Source organism: Mus pahari, chromosome X (assembly GCF_900095145.1).
Source record: "Mus pahari chromosome X, PAHARI_EIJ_v1.1, whole genome shotgun sequence".
NCBI lineage: Eukaryota > Metazoa > Chordata > Mammalia > Rodentia > Muridae > Mus > Mus pahari.
The window spans coordinates 48,238,626-48,258,264 of NC_034613.1; the positions used below are offsets into that span (position 1 = coordinate 48,238,626).

General features: G+C 39.6%; 1 protein-coding gene across 7 annotated transcripts in view; it reads right to left on the reverse strand.

The window, feature by feature from the left end:
- Nucleotides 1-19,639, reverse strand: part of Arhgef6 (Rac/Cdc42 guanine nucleotide exchange factor 6) — a 113,384-nt gene that overhangs the window by 57,829 nt on the left and 35,916 nt on the right. For all 7 annotated transcript variants that reach the window (XM_029534314.1, XM_029534313.1, XM_029534312.1 and 4 more), the window contains 2 exons: nucleotides 18,762-18,963; nucleotides 8,521-8,591 (listed from right to left, as the gene is read on the reverse strand). In XM_029534314.1, the coding sequence (XP_029390174.1) occupies nucleotides 8,521-8,591; nucleotides 18,762-18,963 (273 nt within the window). The remainder of the gene's footprint in view (nucleotides 1-8,520; nucleotides 8,592-18,761; nucleotides 18,964-19,639) is intronic.

The following is a 19,639-nucleotide window of genomic DNA, read 5'->3' on the forward strand; positions in this document are numbered from 1 at the left end:
TAGCATTTGAAATGTAAATAAAGAAAATAATAATAAATAAATTTAAAAAAAGAAACTGCCTTGAGATGAATGAGAAGCAAATGCTGCATGCAAGAGTTGGCTCTGGAGGACAGTTGGAAGATGTTTTCCTAGTATGCACAAGGTCGTAAGTTGCATCTCCAGCACCACATAAACTGGGTATGATGGTTCATGATTATAATCCCAGTATTCTCAGGAAATGGAGGCAGGAGAATCAGGAGTTTAAGGTCATCATCATCTACAGAGGCAGTCCAAGGCCCACCTGGGACATGAGACCTTCTCTTTAATAAAGCAAAAACTTATTAGTTTCTATCAAAGTGGCACTTCAAGAAAGAAAAATTTTAAATTCTGAAGACATGCTTATGGGAAGCACTAATGGGACTCAATGGCTTAAAAAAGAGGGAGACACAGAGGTAGTTAATACGGTCAACATTTGTTGTATGCATGAAGGAAATTCATAAGGAATAAATATACATTTTTAAAGGATAGATGATTTCTAATCTTCCTTCTAGGATCCAAGGGGCAGGAAAGTCATTACTTCCTTCTAACATAGATTATATGAACAAGGTGGAAAAGTAAGCTAGGATCTGTGAGGAATGAGATTATAGATAACATCTATCCCAAAGACTGGGAAGAGAGTGGATGCTGAGAACTCAGCCCTTTAGCAACAAGAATGTAGAGTTGAGGCTATTCTATTCCCTCCATCTCAGTGAGGAAGATGAAAGAGTAAACAGGTACTGCTGGTACTCCAGTTGCTTCTTTCCCCACTTTGAATCCATTCTTGTGTCTCAGTTCATGGCATGGTAGCTCTAACATTCTCAGTGGGACTTCTCTTCTTGGTTAATCCTCTTAGGAAACACACTTAGAGGCACACATCGAGATCTGACTCCTAGGTGATTCTAAATCTAGTCATGCTAATGGTTCTGAAGATTAACCATCACATTTTGTCTCAAAAAAAAAAGAAGAAGAAGAAGAAAGAAGAAGAGGAGGAGGAGGAGAAGGAGGAAGAGAGGACAAAAGAGATGACTCAGTGGGTTTGAGCACTCACTGCGCAAGCATGAGAATTTGATCAGATGTCGACACCCACATAAAAAGCCAGGCATGGCCACTTGGTAATGTCAACACTGTGTGGGGGTGGAAACAGGAGACTTGCTGGCCAGCAGCCTAGCACCAGGTTTACTAAGAAACCCTGGCTCAAAGGAATATATGACATTGATAGAACAGAACATACGACATCCTTTTTTGATCTCTGTATATTCTCCATACATGTGTGTGTGCTATTAGAAAAACTAATAGACATTCAGAAGAATGAAAACATTTTTTTTTTGGTTTTTCGAAATAGGGTTTCTCTGTATAGCCCTGGCTGTCCTGGAACTCACTTTGTAGACCAGGCTGGCCTTGAACTCAGAAATTCACCTGCCTCTGCCTCCCAAGTGCTGGGATTAAAGACATGTGCCACCATTGCCTGGCTTTTTAAAAAATTTATTTATTTTATGTATATGAGTACACTTTCACTTGCTTCAGACACACCAGAAGAAGGCATCAGATCCTATCACAGATGGTTGTGAGCCATGGTGTGGCTGCTGAGAATTGAACTCAGGACCTATGGAAAATCAGTGCTCTTAACAGCTGAGCCATCTCTCCAGTTCAGAAAACAAACTTGTCTTAAAAGATAAGATGGTAAGGCAGAAAGTGGGGCATGGTAGCACTGCACACCATTAATCCCAATGCCCAGGAAGCAGAACTCTGGGAATTTTGTGAAGTGAGTTCCAGACCAACTACATAGTGAGACCCTGTCTTAATTAACTAAGCTGGAGAGATGGCTCAGTGGTTAAGAGCACTGACTGCTCTTCTAGAGGTCCTGAGTTCAACTCCCAGCAACCACATGGTGGCTCACAACCATCTGTAACAGGATCCGATGCCCTCTTCTGGTGTGTCTGAGGATAGCAACAGTACTCATCTATATAAAATAAATATATTTTTAATAATTAATTAATTAAAGCCAAAGAGTAAGGCTCCCAACACTGACTTTTTGTCTCCACATGCATATGTACATGCACACACACACATGCATACACATGAACATATATACAAAAACAATGAACAGAATAAAGAGACAACCTACAAAATGAAGAAAAATCTTTTCAAACTATTAACTACTAAGGGGTTCATATCCAAAATATATAAGGAATTCAAAGAACTCAAAGGTAAAAGAACGCCGCATCCTTTCAAAATGAGCAAAAAAAAAAAAAACCCTACAAAGATCTGAATATACGTTTTTCAAAATAAAACATGTAAGTCATCAGCATATATATAATAATGCTCAACACCACCTATCATGAAACACAAATTCAAGGGTTTTTACCACATTCCTGTTAGGTTGGTAATTGCTAAAAACACAAAATATTGGTCTGTGGTGAAACACATTTGCCTGGCATGCTTGAGGCTCTGTGTTTGAGGTCCAGGCCCCATAAAAGTATAAAAACATTAATGTAGAAAAAGAGGAACCTTTGCACACTACTAAATAAATACAGTCATTTTGTAAAACTATATGTCCAGTTTAAAAAAAAACATTGAAAATAAAGTCAGGCGTGATGATGCACACCAGAATTTGGAGAATGGTTATTGGCAAGAAGATCCAGGTTTCTAGACCAAATTCAGGCTACATGAGACTTTGTCTCAAAACAAATGGAAAAAAAAGTCAACAATATGTCTCAGCAGTGAAAGGTCCTTGCCATGTGACTCTGCAGATTTAGAAACCATGGAAAAATATAAGGAGAAAACAGACTCCAATTTCCACAATGTTGTCTTCTTATCTCTATACACACTCTATGCCATGCATGCTTCTGTCCAACACAAACACATACAGAGAAGCACACACATACTCATACACACACACACACACACTCATACACACACACTCACACACACACACATATACACACACACTCACACACACACATGCACACACACACACACACACATACACACACACACACACAAACACAAAGGGAGCAAAGTTTTCTCATCACATTACTTCCTCCCAAACCCCAGGAGATTTGCCCAATACATGACATAGAGCTGCCCTTGCTGTGGTTGCAGCCACAGCACTGCTCCTTGGGAAAGCTGGAGATTCTTTCCTAAATTCACTCAGACTTTTCTTGCTTTTTTCAAACTCAAAAGAGTGGCTGATGAATGGAGCTCTTGCTCCCCACTCCCCACCCCTTTCAGGGCACAGGGCACCTAATGTGAAAGGATAAGGAGAGAAGCAGACAGAGGAGGCTATGTGCTCCTGAACAGAAGGCCTCAGTGGTGAGTCAGAAGGCAAGGAGCTTGGCAGACTAAGCAACTTTAGAGCAGTACAGTTTGATGGGAATGAAATCTCTTCAAATTTACTAAGATAGGCTGTGTCCAGACACTGCCTGCACCTCCCCGGTTCTGTCTTCATGAGGCCAAGTAAGGATCCATTTACTGAACTAACCTTTCCCTTACTTCAGAATAGTACAAATGGCTTGAATGCACAGAAAAAAAAAAGAGATGGAAATCTTTTGTATCTCTATTCTGGACTATTATTTTCCCCTAAAACAAATCACCTGCATTTCTTGGAAAGGCTTTGGGGTGAATACAGCTTTAGAACTAAGTTTTCTAAGGGGAAGAAGCCACATAACTGCAAGGAAATTGTGAGGTATAGCAGTGTACACGGATAATTTCTGTATTGAGGAGGTTGAAGTGGGAGGATTGCAAGTTCAAAGCCAGCCTAGACTGTATGGTGGGTTTTAGGCCAGCTTGAGACACAACAACACATTGTCTCAAAAATGAAAAATAATAAAATATAGGAAGAAATTATCTTAAGATTTGCAGATATACAAAGAATGTCTGAAAACAGAAGTATTCTCGGTAAAGGAAGACCATAACACCGTTAGAAAACCTTAAAGCTAAACAAGGCTCCATTGTAGGAGTCTGAGGTAATTCTGCTGCCTGTAAAAATGACAGCATGTTGGAAACACACTTTGAAAGCAAAAGACACACTATATTTCTGTATTAATGTTATATTTGACTTCATGCCAGTGAAAATGCTTGCCGACCTTCAAGGATACTGACTGATTTCCCACCCCCAACTTACTGGCTTCCAAAACACCAACAACCTCATTCACAACACCACAGACTTACCAGTTCCATCTAGCCCCATCACTTCCTCACCTCCAGCCCTCCAATGGAAGAGATCAGTGGAGGAGTAAGACAGGAAGAACAAGGGTGAAAAATAATGGAGAATATGGAGAAGAGACTCAGTGGAGTCCCGTGTAAAAGTCTATAATGTGGATTGAAAAGGGTGGTGAGGCTGGGCATGGTGCTGTTCCTCTTTAACTCCAGCACTCAAGACATGTAAAGCTCTATGAGTCTGAGGCCAGTCTAGTCTACATAGTGAGACCATGCCTCAAAAAGGGGTGATGGTGGGGATAGTAAGGTTCATTGAGATAGCTCAGCAGGTAAAAGACAATGCCATTAAGTCAGACAGCCTGAATTCTATTCCCAGAATCCATGTACAAGATCAAGCCAGATAAAACATAACAACATGGATATAGGAGGGGGATCATGAAGCCCCACCCCTAGCTGAAAAGCTATTAGCAGTTGAGAGCTGTTGGGAGTAGAGTCCCAACACTCTATTTCTTTCCGGGATAGAGGCCCTGAGAGGTTGCCCATGCTCCAGTAGATCATCCTTCAACCATGGGAATACAAGTAGTGGTAAATGAACTCAGTGGCTTTGTAAAGAGACCACATGAAATTTGCAAGGGAGAAATACTGAGGCAGACAGGGAGCAATTGGAGAGAAGGGAAGGTGAGGGAGATTTGATCAGAACACATCATATGCACACTTGACATCCGCAAACAAAAAGATGGAAAGACAGAACTGAATCTACAAATTTGTCCTCTGACCCCCACTTGTCCTCTGACCCCCACATATGCCCACACAGACACCATAAACACACACACATACACACACACACACACACACACACACACACACACACGTCACTGGTTACATTCTCAAAAGGCAGAGAAAGTTCAGAGTGGGAGTAAGTGAGTAGAGAGACCAGTGAGCAAAAACGGGGTAAACTTGTGGGAGGCCACAGCAAGTTCCTAAGAGCTGTCATAGGATTTTTGGTTTCCCATGTTACCCGGTGTTTTTTAGTGTGTGCTAGTTCTGTAAGCCATGTCATTTAGGTATTATGGGAATTAATCTTCACTGTTGACTTGTATTTACATACTCACCTAAGTCACACTCCTGGGAGTGTCTGTGAGGATGTTTCCAGAGAGGTTTTACTGACTTCAGGGAAGATCCACCCTGAATGTGAAATGTACCATTCCAGGAGGTGGAGACCCTTTTAGCCCCTCCTCATGTACAACATAAAGTTATGGGTGATGGACAAATGTTTATAAGACAGAATAACCCAGGTGTGGTGTGGCATACCTGTAATCTCAGCATTTGGAAGGCAGTAGCAGGTGGATCTCTTCTAGTTAGAGGCCAGCCTGATCTACATATCAAGTTCTAGGCCAGCAAGTGCTATATAGTGAGACACTGTCTCAAAAAATAAACACAAAATTAAAAGCCCTGACTCACTCTTTCTTGCACATGGCTATCTCTCTTTTCTCCCTTCCCTCCTACCTTTCTTCCTCACCTCCTATCTCCTTCCCCTGCTTCTCTGAAAAACTAGGGAGTTTGTATTAGCAAGGACTCACTGAATGGAAGACCTTTAAAAAAGCTCTAATGAGAGACAAATACAGTTGGTGTATGTACATAAAGGAGAACAATGATGAATACATACATCTTATTTTGATGTTAAAAAATATATAGACACACATATACACAACAACTATATATATATTTGTGTGTATGTATATGTATATATATATATATATATATATATGCACATATATATTTCTCAAGAAATGTTAGGTGTTAGTAGTGATCATTTGAAATTAGTGAGACTAAAGGTGACATTTATTTTCCTCTTTATGCTTTTTCTTATGTTTCACTGTTATTTATATGAGTTATTCTTAATAGAGTAAAAAATCAGATGCTATAGCTAGTACANGACATCTAATAATTGTACTAACAGTGCTTTGATGGGAGAGTTGATGTAAGGTTAGATGAGAACATCTCTCATGTGGAATAACTTGATTTTCTAGTCTTCCGAATGGCGTGGTATCTTTTATTTGTCTCAGATATCCACAGATAAGAAGGATACTCAGATCACTTGAGAAATACTCTGAATTCATTGTCATAATTTTTTCCTAAACATTCAACTCCAAAGTAGTGTGGATTAAAAAATACTCAACCAACAATAATCTCTTTATATCCATATCTAGCTATAACATATATGCTATATCTGTACTCAGTAATAAAACAGTAACAATTCAGAGATGGCAACACATTCCTGTAATCCCATTACTTGGGAAGCAGATGCTAGAAGATTGTACATTCAAGGACAATCTGGACTATGTGCTGAATTCCAGGCTAACTTGGCCAACAAAGAGAAACTGTCTTAAAAAGATAGATAGATAGATAGATAGATAGATAGATAGATAGATAGATAGATAGATAGATAGATAGATAGAAAGATAGATAGATAGATAGATAGATAGATAGATAGATAGATAGATAGATAGATAGATAGATAGATAGATAGGTAAATAGATAGGTAGGTAGACAGATGGACAGACAGACAGACAGATAGATAAGCAGATAAGCAAACTGAGCATGCTTACTGTCCCAACACATGGGAAGCAGAGGCAGGGGATTAGAAATTCAAGGCTATCCTCAACTACATAGCAAGTTTGCAGCCAGCATTAGCTACAAGAGATGAGACTTTAAAATAACAAACAATAGAATAAATAAATAAACAGTAAAATTATTAAATAATATTAACACAAAAGTTATATGTTTTCCTTTCTGTCCAATATGAAATGTCCAAGACCTTTTCTTTTCTTTATTAAATTTGAAATTTGATATAATATACATTAAAATATTTAAAACATATCTATCTTTTGATATGTTTTATCACAAAAAGTGAACCTCTAGGAATCTACTCTGCAGATCCTTAAATTCTATGGCTAAGGTGCTGCCTGCAGAATTGCTCATAATTACTAAAGCTAGAAAGAATATATATGCTTTCCAATAGAGGTTTAGTTTTACAAACTGCAGTCCATCCAGTGTTTGTGTATAATGGTTACATATGAGAATCACAAGGGTTGCTCTTTTGTGCTCTTTTGTATGTGCTACACAATACCATACCACTGAACTACCTCAACCCCAACTCTCAACATTTGAAAGTGTCGCAATCAGAAGATGGTGATATGCACAGCAGAGTGCCATATACTGCAGATCCACAGGGACACACTATGGCACACTTGCAACTGTCACTTGACTCAGTCCTTTCCTTAAAAATGAAATCAGTAGAGGATCATTTGGAAAAAGTGACAAAGCCTGAAGGGAAATGGGAGGCTAATTCTGATGAATCACGCCTTTTCATCTAGAAACCAGAGGAAACACACTGACAATTTTCCTCTGATCCCATGGCACCTCTGAAGCTCCTCCTTGATTCTTCATATCACTTACTGTTTATGTCACCAGTGTGGAACAAATTCACTGGATAGTGCAATTTAATTTTTGAAGCCAAATTACATTAACATACCTGTATAGAGGTGATTAAAGACTCTTTTTCATGCACAAAATGAAATGAGTATGTAGTAAAAATGCACACAGAACACTGGGTAAAGTCAGAAGCTGGATTGCAGTAGAGGTTTGGGGAGATAGTGAGGCTACCAGAAACGGCAACTTAGAGGTAATGATGACTTGACCTTTTCATAGTGACTGGGCCAAGTCTGGAGAGGAGACAAGAAGGAAAGCAGAGAGTAGATTAAGGAGAATGATGCAATTTCTTTTTTCAAGCGGGAGCTTATTTTGAGCATTACACATACCCTATTTATAGCTAATATAGTTTGACATATCTGTGTTTAAGCCAAAGCAATTTCACTCGTCTCTCTCTGCCAAAAGGCAGTCTTCCTTTCAGGCTCTCCTCAAAAATAGAATTGAGAATATTCCAGCAGGTGTTATGGGTTGATTGACTCTCAAGTAAAAATCACAGAGTACAATCACTTAAAACTCATTACATCTTAGAAACCTGGGGACTTGCCTTCTTGTAAATAGAAAATTAGGTGATGTCACTGAATTTCAGCATGGTGCCTACATATTAATCATCTTCTCTTTCACCACTGTTAGTGGGCCTTGTTCTAAAGCGTTAGTCAGTGCTGTGGATGCAAAACCTCTAGATATCTGTAAGACTCACAACTATATGAAGAGCACTATAATGCAAAGAGCCTTGGAACCTCACAAAGCAAGTTTTACCCATCTTTCCTTTGTGTCACCTCAAAATTAGCAGTGGTTTGACAAGTAAAACATCTCCATCTCCAGTTAAAACAAATTTGCCCTTTGAACACTCACCACAGTGTAGTAATTCTTGGTAAGTGGAGCAGTGTCAAATCCTTTGACAGCCTTAGGGGACAGAGGTCTCTCTGTAAAAAATGACATTTGGATAATGTTAATATCATACAATTGATAACAGAGGACAACTGATATACTATGAAGAATCGAAGTGGGAAGAAAAAGGAAATGGACCTTCTTAAGTAAGTAGAAATATCACTGAACTGCAGAAGATCAAAGTTCAACCTTCTTGTTCAGACTCCTCAAGGTCCAAGGGGGACCAGTCCAAAGAGTTAATCCATAGCTCAGCAATGGCAGAGGCAGGGCAAGTGTCACTCACAGTTTAGATTTATTTATAGAACTCAGGGTGTCTACTTAATTTATTCACAACAGGTGAGTGGAACCAAGGCAACCTGAAGTGTATTTGTAACTTACATATTAACACACAAGCAGGAAAGAACACAATACCAACCATGCCTTTCTTGGGGATGCCTACTGTGGCAACGATAAAATAATAAGAATCTCCAAGTCACTGAAAACTTCTGTATAATTCTCCTCCATTTTCTGTATCATTTTAATATTATTACATTATATTAGAAAATGCTGCCTTTATTTTACACAGTTAATCTTAGCCTTGTCTCATGGGATACCCTAGGACATTCTTCCATTTAAAATGAAACACAAGACGCTCATGTTTCTCCTTATGAGACAAGGCTTTGCCATGTAACCCAAACTACCTTTGAACTCTTGATCCTCCTGCTTCGGCCTCCCAAGTGCCAGGATTAGAGGTGTGCACCACCAGTCCTGGCTATAACCGTTTAGCAGCATCATTGCATAGTATCTTTCCAGCCTGTGCTATTTCTTTTTCTTCATTCTGTTTTGTATTTCATTATCTTTCTATATTATACACTGTTTTAAACTCTTTCTGAATTATAGTAGACTTCACATGACCAAGTAAGAGTATGTCATCACACATTAACACTTCTTTTATAAATAATGTTTTTCAAGTTATGAAACCTTTATAGGACAACTCTAAAAATTAAAAAAAAAAAAAGAAACATAAAGGATGGCCTAGTTGGTCATCAATGGGAGGAGAGGTCCTTGGTCTTGCAAAGATCATATGCCCCGGTACAGAGGAATGCCAGGACCAGGAAGCAGGAGTGGGTGGGTTGGGGAGCAGGGTGGGGGGGTATAGGGGACTTTCAGGATAGCATTTGAAATGTAAATGAAGAAAATATCTAATAAAAATGAATCCTAATGATTTTGTCTTTTTATTTTTTTCATGTATATTTATGCTTGCATGCACATATACACATATCTTTTTCTATAGCCTTGTAATTCTAATATAATATCATTTTATGAGTGTTTCCCATATAATTTTAATTTTAATTCTAATTATATTAAATTATTCCTAATATTTATTTGGGACTAAGTAGCATTAAAGACATTTTACTCATGCTGAAAAATGAAGATCATCTCATTTTATAGAGGAGAGAAAACATCAAATCACAGATGTGATATCCTTGGCCTAAGATCATTTGGGTAGGAAATGGCAGAATCAAGACCAAGGTTAAGGCATGAGTTGATAAAGAGGCTCTGCTCCCAATCTATAAGACTCTCAGAGGCAGAGCTACTAAGGGGCTTGGTGAATAGTACTGGGCAAAAGCCGATACAGGACTTCAATTATACCTGGGATGGCCCTGGAAGGACTTGATCTGACTTCAGAGGCCTGCAGATAAGAAAGCAAAGCAATTTCTAGGTAGGGAAAACTAACAAACAAACCACAATGCTGAATTCCAATGACAGTATTCAAAGGAGCTGTATGCCTGTAAAAAATGAATGCCATTTGGATCATGCCCATAAGGCTTAAAAAACAGCAAAGAAAGCCAGCTTTGTTATTCTGATCATGAGTCCTGTCCAGTTTCTGAAATCTATGCTACTTCACGGTTCATCTTTGTCCACTAGTGGCTTATTAAAACTTTATAGATGAGTAGAGATATGGCTCAGTGGTTAAGAGCCCTCTCTGCTCCTCCTGAAGATCCTAGTTTGATTCCCAACACCTATGTCAGGAGGGGGCTCAGAACTGCCTATAGCTGTGGTTCAAGGAGGTCCTGATGGTTCTGACCTCTACAGGCGCGAGTACTTGTTCACACAAACCCACACTCAGGAACGTCTGCATTTACATGATGAAACCTTGGAAAGGAAAGGACTTTATGGGAATGAAACTGAGTAATATACAGCCACCCCACCTGTTTCTTGAGATTGCAGACAAGAGTCGGGACCTGAACTCCAGGACTGGACTGTTGTGCCCGGTCTTCTTTCTTAGATTTAAAATTCAAACAGCATTTGGGAGGAAAGAGGATAATCTGAGCTGTCAAGTTAGATCCTCTTGGGAGGAAAGGAAAGGAGAAGGGAAATGGAAAAGAAATGGAAAGGTAGAAAAGAGAAGAATAGAGATGAGAAGGAAGGGAGATGAGGAGGAAGAGGGGGAGGTGAACAGCAGTGAAAGCAGAAGCAGTGGAGGAGGGAAGAAGACAGGAATGAAATAGTGAGCAATTATCAAAGTTTATCATGCATATTTCCCACAATTTGTAGAGATTTTAATTAGAACTTAAGTTTTTTGTTCAATTATTATTTAAGCTGATCTTAATAAAAAAAAAAAGTTTGAGCCTGTTTCAGTGTGTCACATTCATAATCCCAGTCCTAAGGCGGCTGAGGCAGGAGGATTGTCTTAAATTTTAGACTAGTTAATGATACCTAGAGAGTTGCAGGTCAACTGAGCTATATAACAAGACTGTTCCCCCTCCCCCCCCAAAAAAAAAGAAAGAAAAAGGAAAGAAAAGAAAAGAAAAGAAAAGAAAAGAAAAGAAAAGAAAAGAAAAGAAAAGAAAAGAAAAGAAAAGAAAAGAAAAGAAAACCACTTTTTAGGTGTACAGCAAGGTCTAGAGCCACAGTACATGGAACATGCCCCATCTCCTTTGGTTTCAGAAACTAAGCAAGGTCAAGTCTGATTAGTATGTGGATAGAAGATATCAGCAAGATGTGGTCACCAATCAGAGGCAAAGCCAAGAAAACTGCACTCCACTTATGGAGTGCCTACTAAGACACAGCCAAGGGCAGGAAAGGTTGAAGGAATGCATAATGCAATTGAAACACAGTGTTCACTATGCAAAGAAGAATGAAGGACAATCGTATACAAGAGAAGTAGATGCTTGGTGACTGGTATGACTGAATGCAATGAAAAAGAGTTAGTGCTTTGAAAATGTAAGAGACTGCAAAGGTAGAAGATCACAATACACCAAAAACACGTGAAATTGTCAAAGAGCAAATGTAATAAATGGTTTACATTGTTTTTTTAAATCAATGAAATCATCAAAGCTCTAATGAGACTGATGGTATAGGGAACTTTCGGGATAGCATTTGAAATGTAAATAAAGAAAATATCTATTAAAAATTTTAATAAGAAAATTTTTAAAAAAAGAAGTGAGACAGAAAGAGAAAGAGAGAACACATTACTATTATCAGGGGCTGTGAGATGGCTCAGTAGATAAAGGCCCTTTCTAATATGGCTGACAACCTGAGTTTGAAGGAGAGACCTAACTCTCAAAAGTTGAGTTGTCCTTTCAATCTCTTCCTACACACACACACACACACACACACACACACAGAGAGAGAGAGAGAGAGAGAGAGAGAGAGAGAGAGAGAGAGAGAGAGAGGATTCATTTAATTTAATTCTATTTTTATAAGTCAATTACCAGCCAAGCAGTGGTGGGACACACTTTTAATCCCAGCACTTGCGAGGCAGAGGCAGGAGGATCTCTGTGAGTTCAAGGCCAGCCTGGTTTACAGAGCAAGTCCCAGGATAGCCACGGCTACACAGAGAAACCCTGTCTCGAAAAGCCAGTACTACTACCAGTAGTGGTAGTAATTCCAACATCAGGGATGAAATAGGTTACTATTACTCGATTCTGGAAAATAGGGAATATTTTTATTTAGTTTTATTTCGTTTTGAGATAAGGTTTTGCATGTGCCAGGCTGGCCTCTAATTTATTACGTTGGAGAGGACAACCTTGAACTCCTGATTCTCAGGCATTCACAGCCTGAGTGCTGAAATTGTAGGTGTGTGGCATGGTGGTTTACTCAGTGCTGTAGATTGAACCCAGGGCTCCCTACATACCAGGCAAGCACTTTACCACCTGAGCTACATTCCCAGGCCCCAGTTTCTGGTGTTTTGTTCTTCTTTTGCTCTACACTCCTGCCTTAGATTCTTACCCTGTGAAGCTCTCTCTCAATTCTGCACACAGCAGCATTCAGATAAGAAATAAATATGTGGAAGTGCTGAAGGCTAGTTCCAAGTGGCCTAATCAGAACCATGAATGCATAGACATTTTTGGTAGCATTGCTAAGGCATCGGAAAAACAAAGCTGGCCAGGTCCATTCAATTAATGACAAAGCATCAGTAAACATTTTTAACCAACAGCAAATGTCACACGTGCATAGGAATAAGAAACTCCCTGTTTCTACTGTAAAGACTCCTTTGCAATTTGTTTTGTAAGCTTACCTTGTTTTTGCTGATGTCCAAATTTCTATTGCCTGTTGCGGGTGACAAAAATAAACCTAGTGACAGTATTTCTGGACATGGAGTATGTATGTGAAACAGCTGGGGGATTAAAACAGGAAGTCCAAATCTAAAGCTCGACCCTAGCTTTGGTTTACAATGATGAGGAAGAGTAGTTTCCTAAACCTTAATCCAAATCTAGTTAACCATGTACATAATCATCCCTCTCAACTGACTTAATGACTTCTTAACAGGATAAGTTGGTGAAAATTAAATTTGTTTAAAATCTCCTCTTCTAACCCTGCTTGTTTCAACATGTTCCTGACATGGAAAATAAGAAGGTGTCTTTCTTTGTTCCTTTCTTTGGCTTTTCACTTCCTTTTCCTTTCTTTCTGCCAGGTTTGTTTTTAAGATAAGGTTTTGCCAGTAGCCCAGGCTGGCTGCAAATGCATGATCATCATCTTTAGCATGCTGAGCGCTGGAATTACAGGTGGAACCCACAATGCCTGTCTTGGAAAAAAGTGAATCACTAAACATACTGTATTGCAATAATATCTTCTCCCATTAACTGCAAGCCAATGATGCAAGTGTCATTCTTAAGCTTTTCTGTCCCAACAGTGTCCAGGACAATAATTAATAAGCTAATCACAATAAATAAGTCTTTGTTGACTGGCTAGATGAGTGATAATGGATAACCTTAAGGAGTCTATCATCAAGGTGAACCTCTAGATTTGAAGTTCTCCTCATCTCTTCCTTTGTCCTTGTAACCACACTTATTGGGTCTGTCTCAGCAATATCTTCTGCATTTATGCACTTTTCTTTCTCTCCACTGTCATTCACTGTCTATATTGTCCAGGCCACAGCAGACGCCAGAACCACCACTTTGGGGAAGGTCATCTATTTTTTCAAACCACATATTTTCCTCTGTTTATAAAAAGTTTATTCAGACATAAAGAAGACTCTACTTGGGTCTTGGAATGTAGTTCACTTAGTAGAGTTCTTGTATAGTACATATGATACCTTGGATTCTATTCCTAGCACCAAATAAACAGGGTATGGAGAACAAGCCTGCAACCTCTGTACTTAAGAGATGCAAGCATAAGGATCAGAAGCTCTGAATTACATAGTAGATTCAAGGCTATTTTGGGTTATGTGAGACTCTACCTCTAAAAGAAAAAGTATATTAAAACAATTATTTTCAGAAAAATGTATAGAACTGTAGCTCATAATGTTAAACAAAATAAGCTAGTCTCAGAAAGATAAATAATACATATTTTCTTGTCATACACAGAATCTAGATTATATATGTAGGACATCAGAGTAGAAAGATAACTATAAGGGGAGGGAACCGTCTTAAGAGAAATGTGGTGGTTTAAATAAGAATGTTTGCCCATAGGCTCATATTTGAATGCTCAGTCACCAGGGAGTAGAACTGTTTGGTAGGATTAGAAGGATTAGGAGGTGTGGCCTTTTTGGGGTAGGTGTGGCCTTGTTGGAAAATATGCCACTGAGGGTGGGCTTTGAAGTTTCAAAAGCCCATGCCAGACCCAGTTTCTCTTTCCGTCTGCCTAGGGATCAGGAGGTAGTTTTCAGAGCCTACCTGCATGCTGCCATGGTCCCCACCATGATAATAATTGGACTAAACCTCTGAAATTGTAAGCAAGCACCCAATTAAACACTTTCTTTCATAAGAGTTGCCTTGGTAATGGTGTCTCTTCACAGTAATAGAACAGGGACTAAGACAAGACAGGAGAGGTGAAAATAAAGGTAATGTGTGGGAGAAAGAAAATATGGCATATTTTCTTTTATGTAGAATCTACATAATATGTATATACACACATATAATGCCATAAAAGCAGAAGTGGGGTTATTCATAGGAGGAGGAGGAATAGCAAGAAATGTAAAGGGGAGCTGGGACAGGGAAGTGGAGAATATGTAAATATAATAATGAAACTCATTATCTTATATATGCCCTTTAAAAATTAATGTTTAAAAATGTTAGTAAAACATAAGAAGCAACTTGAAATAGCCCCACCCCTCCTCATGGAGCTGTAGCTCAAGGGTCCAGTCTGTTTTTATGATTTCATTCTCAAGGAAAAGCATCCTACATGCTGTTCTAGGCCTTCCTATACACATTCTTTAACCCACTCTCTCTAGCCTTCCACCAGTCAAAAATCTTCACAACCCAATTCAAGGGCTTCCCCTCAACTTAGGATATTGCTAATCAAATTGTTTCTTCACTGCTCCAATCACACTTGCTTAGTCCTTTATCTGTGATCTGTCTCATGCTGTTACTATAGGTTAAGCACACAAGCCTAGGAAGGTCCCAGGGGCAGAGCCATGAGCAATATTGTTATACCCTAAGTGGTTAGCAGATACTCAATGGACAAGATGAATGCAATTTTAACAGCTACTTCACAAAATTCATTTATTTTACAATATGATGTTTTCCTGTTTCTGAGCCTGGAATTTTTACTAGTGTATATTCATTGCATATAGCATGAAGTGGCATCTACACAATTTTTTCAAGTAAATCATACACTTTGACCATATTCACCTTACACAAATGTTTGTATTTTGTTTTGCTCTTGATTTTTTTGAGACCAGGTTTCAATCTCCCATCTCACTCTTCAAAGTGCCAGAAACTGCAAGCATGAGCCATCACACCCAGACATTTAACAAATATTAACCAAGCATAAACAAAGCAAACAAGCATATCTGGTCTCGTGGTCCTTACATTTGAAAGGTTCGATGTGGGGAATAAATGAAATAAAGAAGTAGCCATGTTGGCTATTAGGGGAAGGAAAACAATGGAGCAAAGGTTGAAGCAGGATAGAGAGATGGATAGAGGCAGCAGGGACAGAATTCATCTCTGTCCTGGGTACCTCAGGAAGGCGCTAGCTACAATGTGTACAAGAGAGTGGACCTGAAGGAAACAAGGCAAGCAGCAGTGCTGAAATCTGAGGAGAACATTGCCAATGACTGGGCAGCCAGGTAGGCCAAGAGGCCAGTGTTCATAAAATGGAATGGGTGATGGGGAATGAACTCACTAAGGACAAGGTTGGGTAGCACTACTGTGGTGACATAGGTTTTTATGCTTTCTGGGAGGAGCCATGATTTGAGTTTCCCCCTGATTACTGAGTTTAGACTAGATTACAGAAGTGACAAGGACAGCAACAAGAAAGATGAGGACGCAATGACAGTGAGCTACATGAGAGATGCCCATGTGTGATCCATATACATCAGGCCCTATGCTTTTCTCTTTTTTAAAAAAAGATGTGTTTATTTCACGTATATGAGTAAGTACACTGTTGCTCTCTTCAGACACACCAGAAGAGGGCATCAGACCCCATTACAGATGCTTGTGAGCCACCATATGGTTGCTGGGAATTGAACTCAGGACCTTTGGAAGAGCAGTCAGTGCTCTTAATCACTGAGCCATCTCTCCAGCCCAGCAAATTCTTCTTGTCTCTTTTTGCTGTTGTTTGATCTTGTTAAGACAGGGTTTCTCTGTATAGCCCTGGCTGTCCCCCTATGTTTTTCTTACAACACAAGCTTCTTGGATTCTGAAGCCTGACCTACTATCAATAGCAGAATGTTTCTAGGAATCAGACTCAGAGCTTGCTACTCTGAGTCTTAAATCAGAGTACCCTAAGCCTGAGGGGAAAGGAGACCAAGGCCTAGGGTGGTCCATAAAAGATCAGGCACATTGCTGTAAGACATCACAGTGAGAGACACACTGTTCATTTCCAATGCCCTGTAAGCAATGCTTGGAATTTTCAGGCGAGGCAGCAAAAGCTGTTCCTTTTAGTTTTGCAGATGTGGCCACTATACCAGGGAGCATCGGTGTCAATCTAGAAAATGGTTTAGGGATCCCGACAACCAGAGTATGTCAAAGGAAAGATACAGCAGGAGGTGACGGCCGGTTGTAAAAATAATCAAAACCAAGAAATTCCAGGCAAGGCCTATGAAAATACATCAGATCTTAAAAGATATGTCTCAATTCCCAGTAAATAAAAACGTTGAGGTCTGGGACTCGGGATCAGAGGTAAATTGCTTACCCAGCATGTATTAGGTAAGACCATGGCCAAGCATGACAAAAACTGATGAGATGTCTGTACAAACAAATATTTATAAATCCTCCACAACACAAACACATTCCATTAAATGGGGTGCTCTTCTCCCCTATCCTAGAACACAGAAAGTGGCACAGCTTAGTTATGTCTTAAGTTCTTGAAGGAATGTCTTCTAAAAGTGATACTTATCTGAGAATAGCTGTGGAGGAAGACGGAACTTTATTAACTATACTATACTTACGAAATATTTTATTTTATTTAGAGTGAGTCTATATTTTCCTTAATTAAAAGTATCATTATAAAAAGGTATTCTGAGTACATGTGAGCGTGCCGTGGGGTCGGGGGGAAGGGCACTCCAGCCATGCTGAGGTCAAAGGGCTGCTTTGTGCAGTTGCTTCTCTCCTTCCACTTTCCCGTGGGTTCTAGGGATGAGACTAGGGCCAAGCTGTGCAGCAAACACCTTCACCCACAGTGGCTCGCTGGGCCACAGTATTTTTTTTTTAATTAAAAATGATTTGTTTGTTTTAGGGGGTATGCACTATGGTGCATGTATGGGGGGTCAGAGAACAACCTTTGAGAGTTGTTTCTCTCCTACTGTGTGGGTCCTAGGGATTGAACTCCGGACGCCAGACTTGGCAGAAACACCTTAATCTGCTGGACTCATCAATCTGAAAGCCTTAAAATAAAAAAACAAGAAGCACATACAAAAGGAGCAATATACTGGGAGTCAAGCTACTGAAAGGAGCCCTTGGGTAAGTATTTTTTAATTAAAAATATTTATTTAAAAATGAAGAGCTGTAATAACAGCACTTTTATCTGCTTTATCATGTACTATCATAAATTGGTTCTAGAAGGGTTCTATTGATTTCTGTTGTTGGTTGGTTTATTTGAGACAAGGCCTGGGGTGTAGTTCTGGCTACCCTAGAACTTCTTTTCCAGGTAAGGATAACCTTAAACTCTTAACCTGCCTGCTTCCACATTTCTGGTGCTAAGATACCAGCTATATGCCACAAGACTCTGCTAAGTTCTGCTTATTATTCCAAGAAGAATATGCCTTCTATTTTTTTTTAAAGGACAAACAAGTTACCAAAAACCTCTAAAAGAGACTTCTAAAGAGCAATTAGAGTCTTTCGTGTGTTCATTGTTCAAGAAACGGAAAAGTCGCTCATGGTTTCCAATAAGCTAAGGCCACTCTTGTTCTTAAAGTGGTCAGGCAGCTTTCTGCAGGGTGACTGTTATCTCTCTCTCACATCTCTTGGGCAGTTTTAGGTCTGCTGAAAGGCTGGAGAGCTAAAACGGGAAGTCAGCTCTCTGCTTCTCTTGTTATTGTATTCTGCCATGGTGATTCTGAGAGGAGCAGGAAGGACTCTGCACTGTGCGCTCTGGGCAGAGGCTCCTGCTTCCATACAGCAGTTGCTTGAACTTTGGATTCCTTTGCTGTTTTAGCAGTCACATAATCTAAATACAGCTTTGTTTCAACATATCTAATTATCTCCAGTTCTCTTCTAGTCTTATTTTGGACACACTTGTATCAACTGTGTTAAGCAATTTAAAATAAAACATTTTCAATAAGAATACCAAGAAGGAACAATTCTCACACTTAAGAAGACTTTAAAAGCTTTACTTACCACTGGGTTTAATTTCTCGGACATAATTACTAGGGAACCATCCGGTTCTCCCATTTAATGTGCCTTCCCACCAGCCTCCTTCTTCAACTCGAGTGACATAAATAATGTCTCCTTTACACACTGACAATTCATCTTCATTCGTCTGCTTGAAGTTGAATCTTGCCTTTACTATCAACTGGTGACTTCCATTTTCCGTCATCTCCTAGACAAACAAAAGTGACACCAGATTAGCTGCCTCTCTAATTGTATTTGTAGACAAAGTGGAATGGTCAGAATTATAACCCCAGGAATCTGTTCAGCAGTTAACATTTCTGGATCCTCTTACAGAGGACCTAGGTTTGATTTCTAGCACCCATAGGGCAGCTCACAAACATCTGTAATCCCAGTTCCAGGAAATTTGATGCCTTTTTCTAGCCTTCTTGGGCACTTTTGTAGGTAGCACACAGACATAATACAGAATTTTTTTTTTTAATTTTAAAAGAGTAAAAACCCCAAGCTCATTTCACTTATTTACTTTATTTTATGGGTTTTTTTTTTTTGAAACAATGTGTCATAATCTCCGGCTGGCCTGGGCTTCACTACGTAGCCTGGGCAGGCCTCACAGCAGTCCTGCCTTTCAGCCTCCCACAATCTAGGACTCCAGGCGTGTGACATTATGCCTAGCTAGCCTCAGTTTTGAATCTTGGAGTGTATGAAAAGGTCTAGGGGAGGTTACCAGCGCCTTCAAATCTGTGTGCAAATGACTGCAGGGAGAAGATGACCTGAGCTTCTTCCTAGAGCCCATGGTGGAAGGGAAGGAGGGAGGAAGGGAGGAAGGGAGGAAGGGAGGAAGGAAGGAAGGAAGGAAGGAAGGAAGGAAGGAAGGAAGGAAGGAAGGC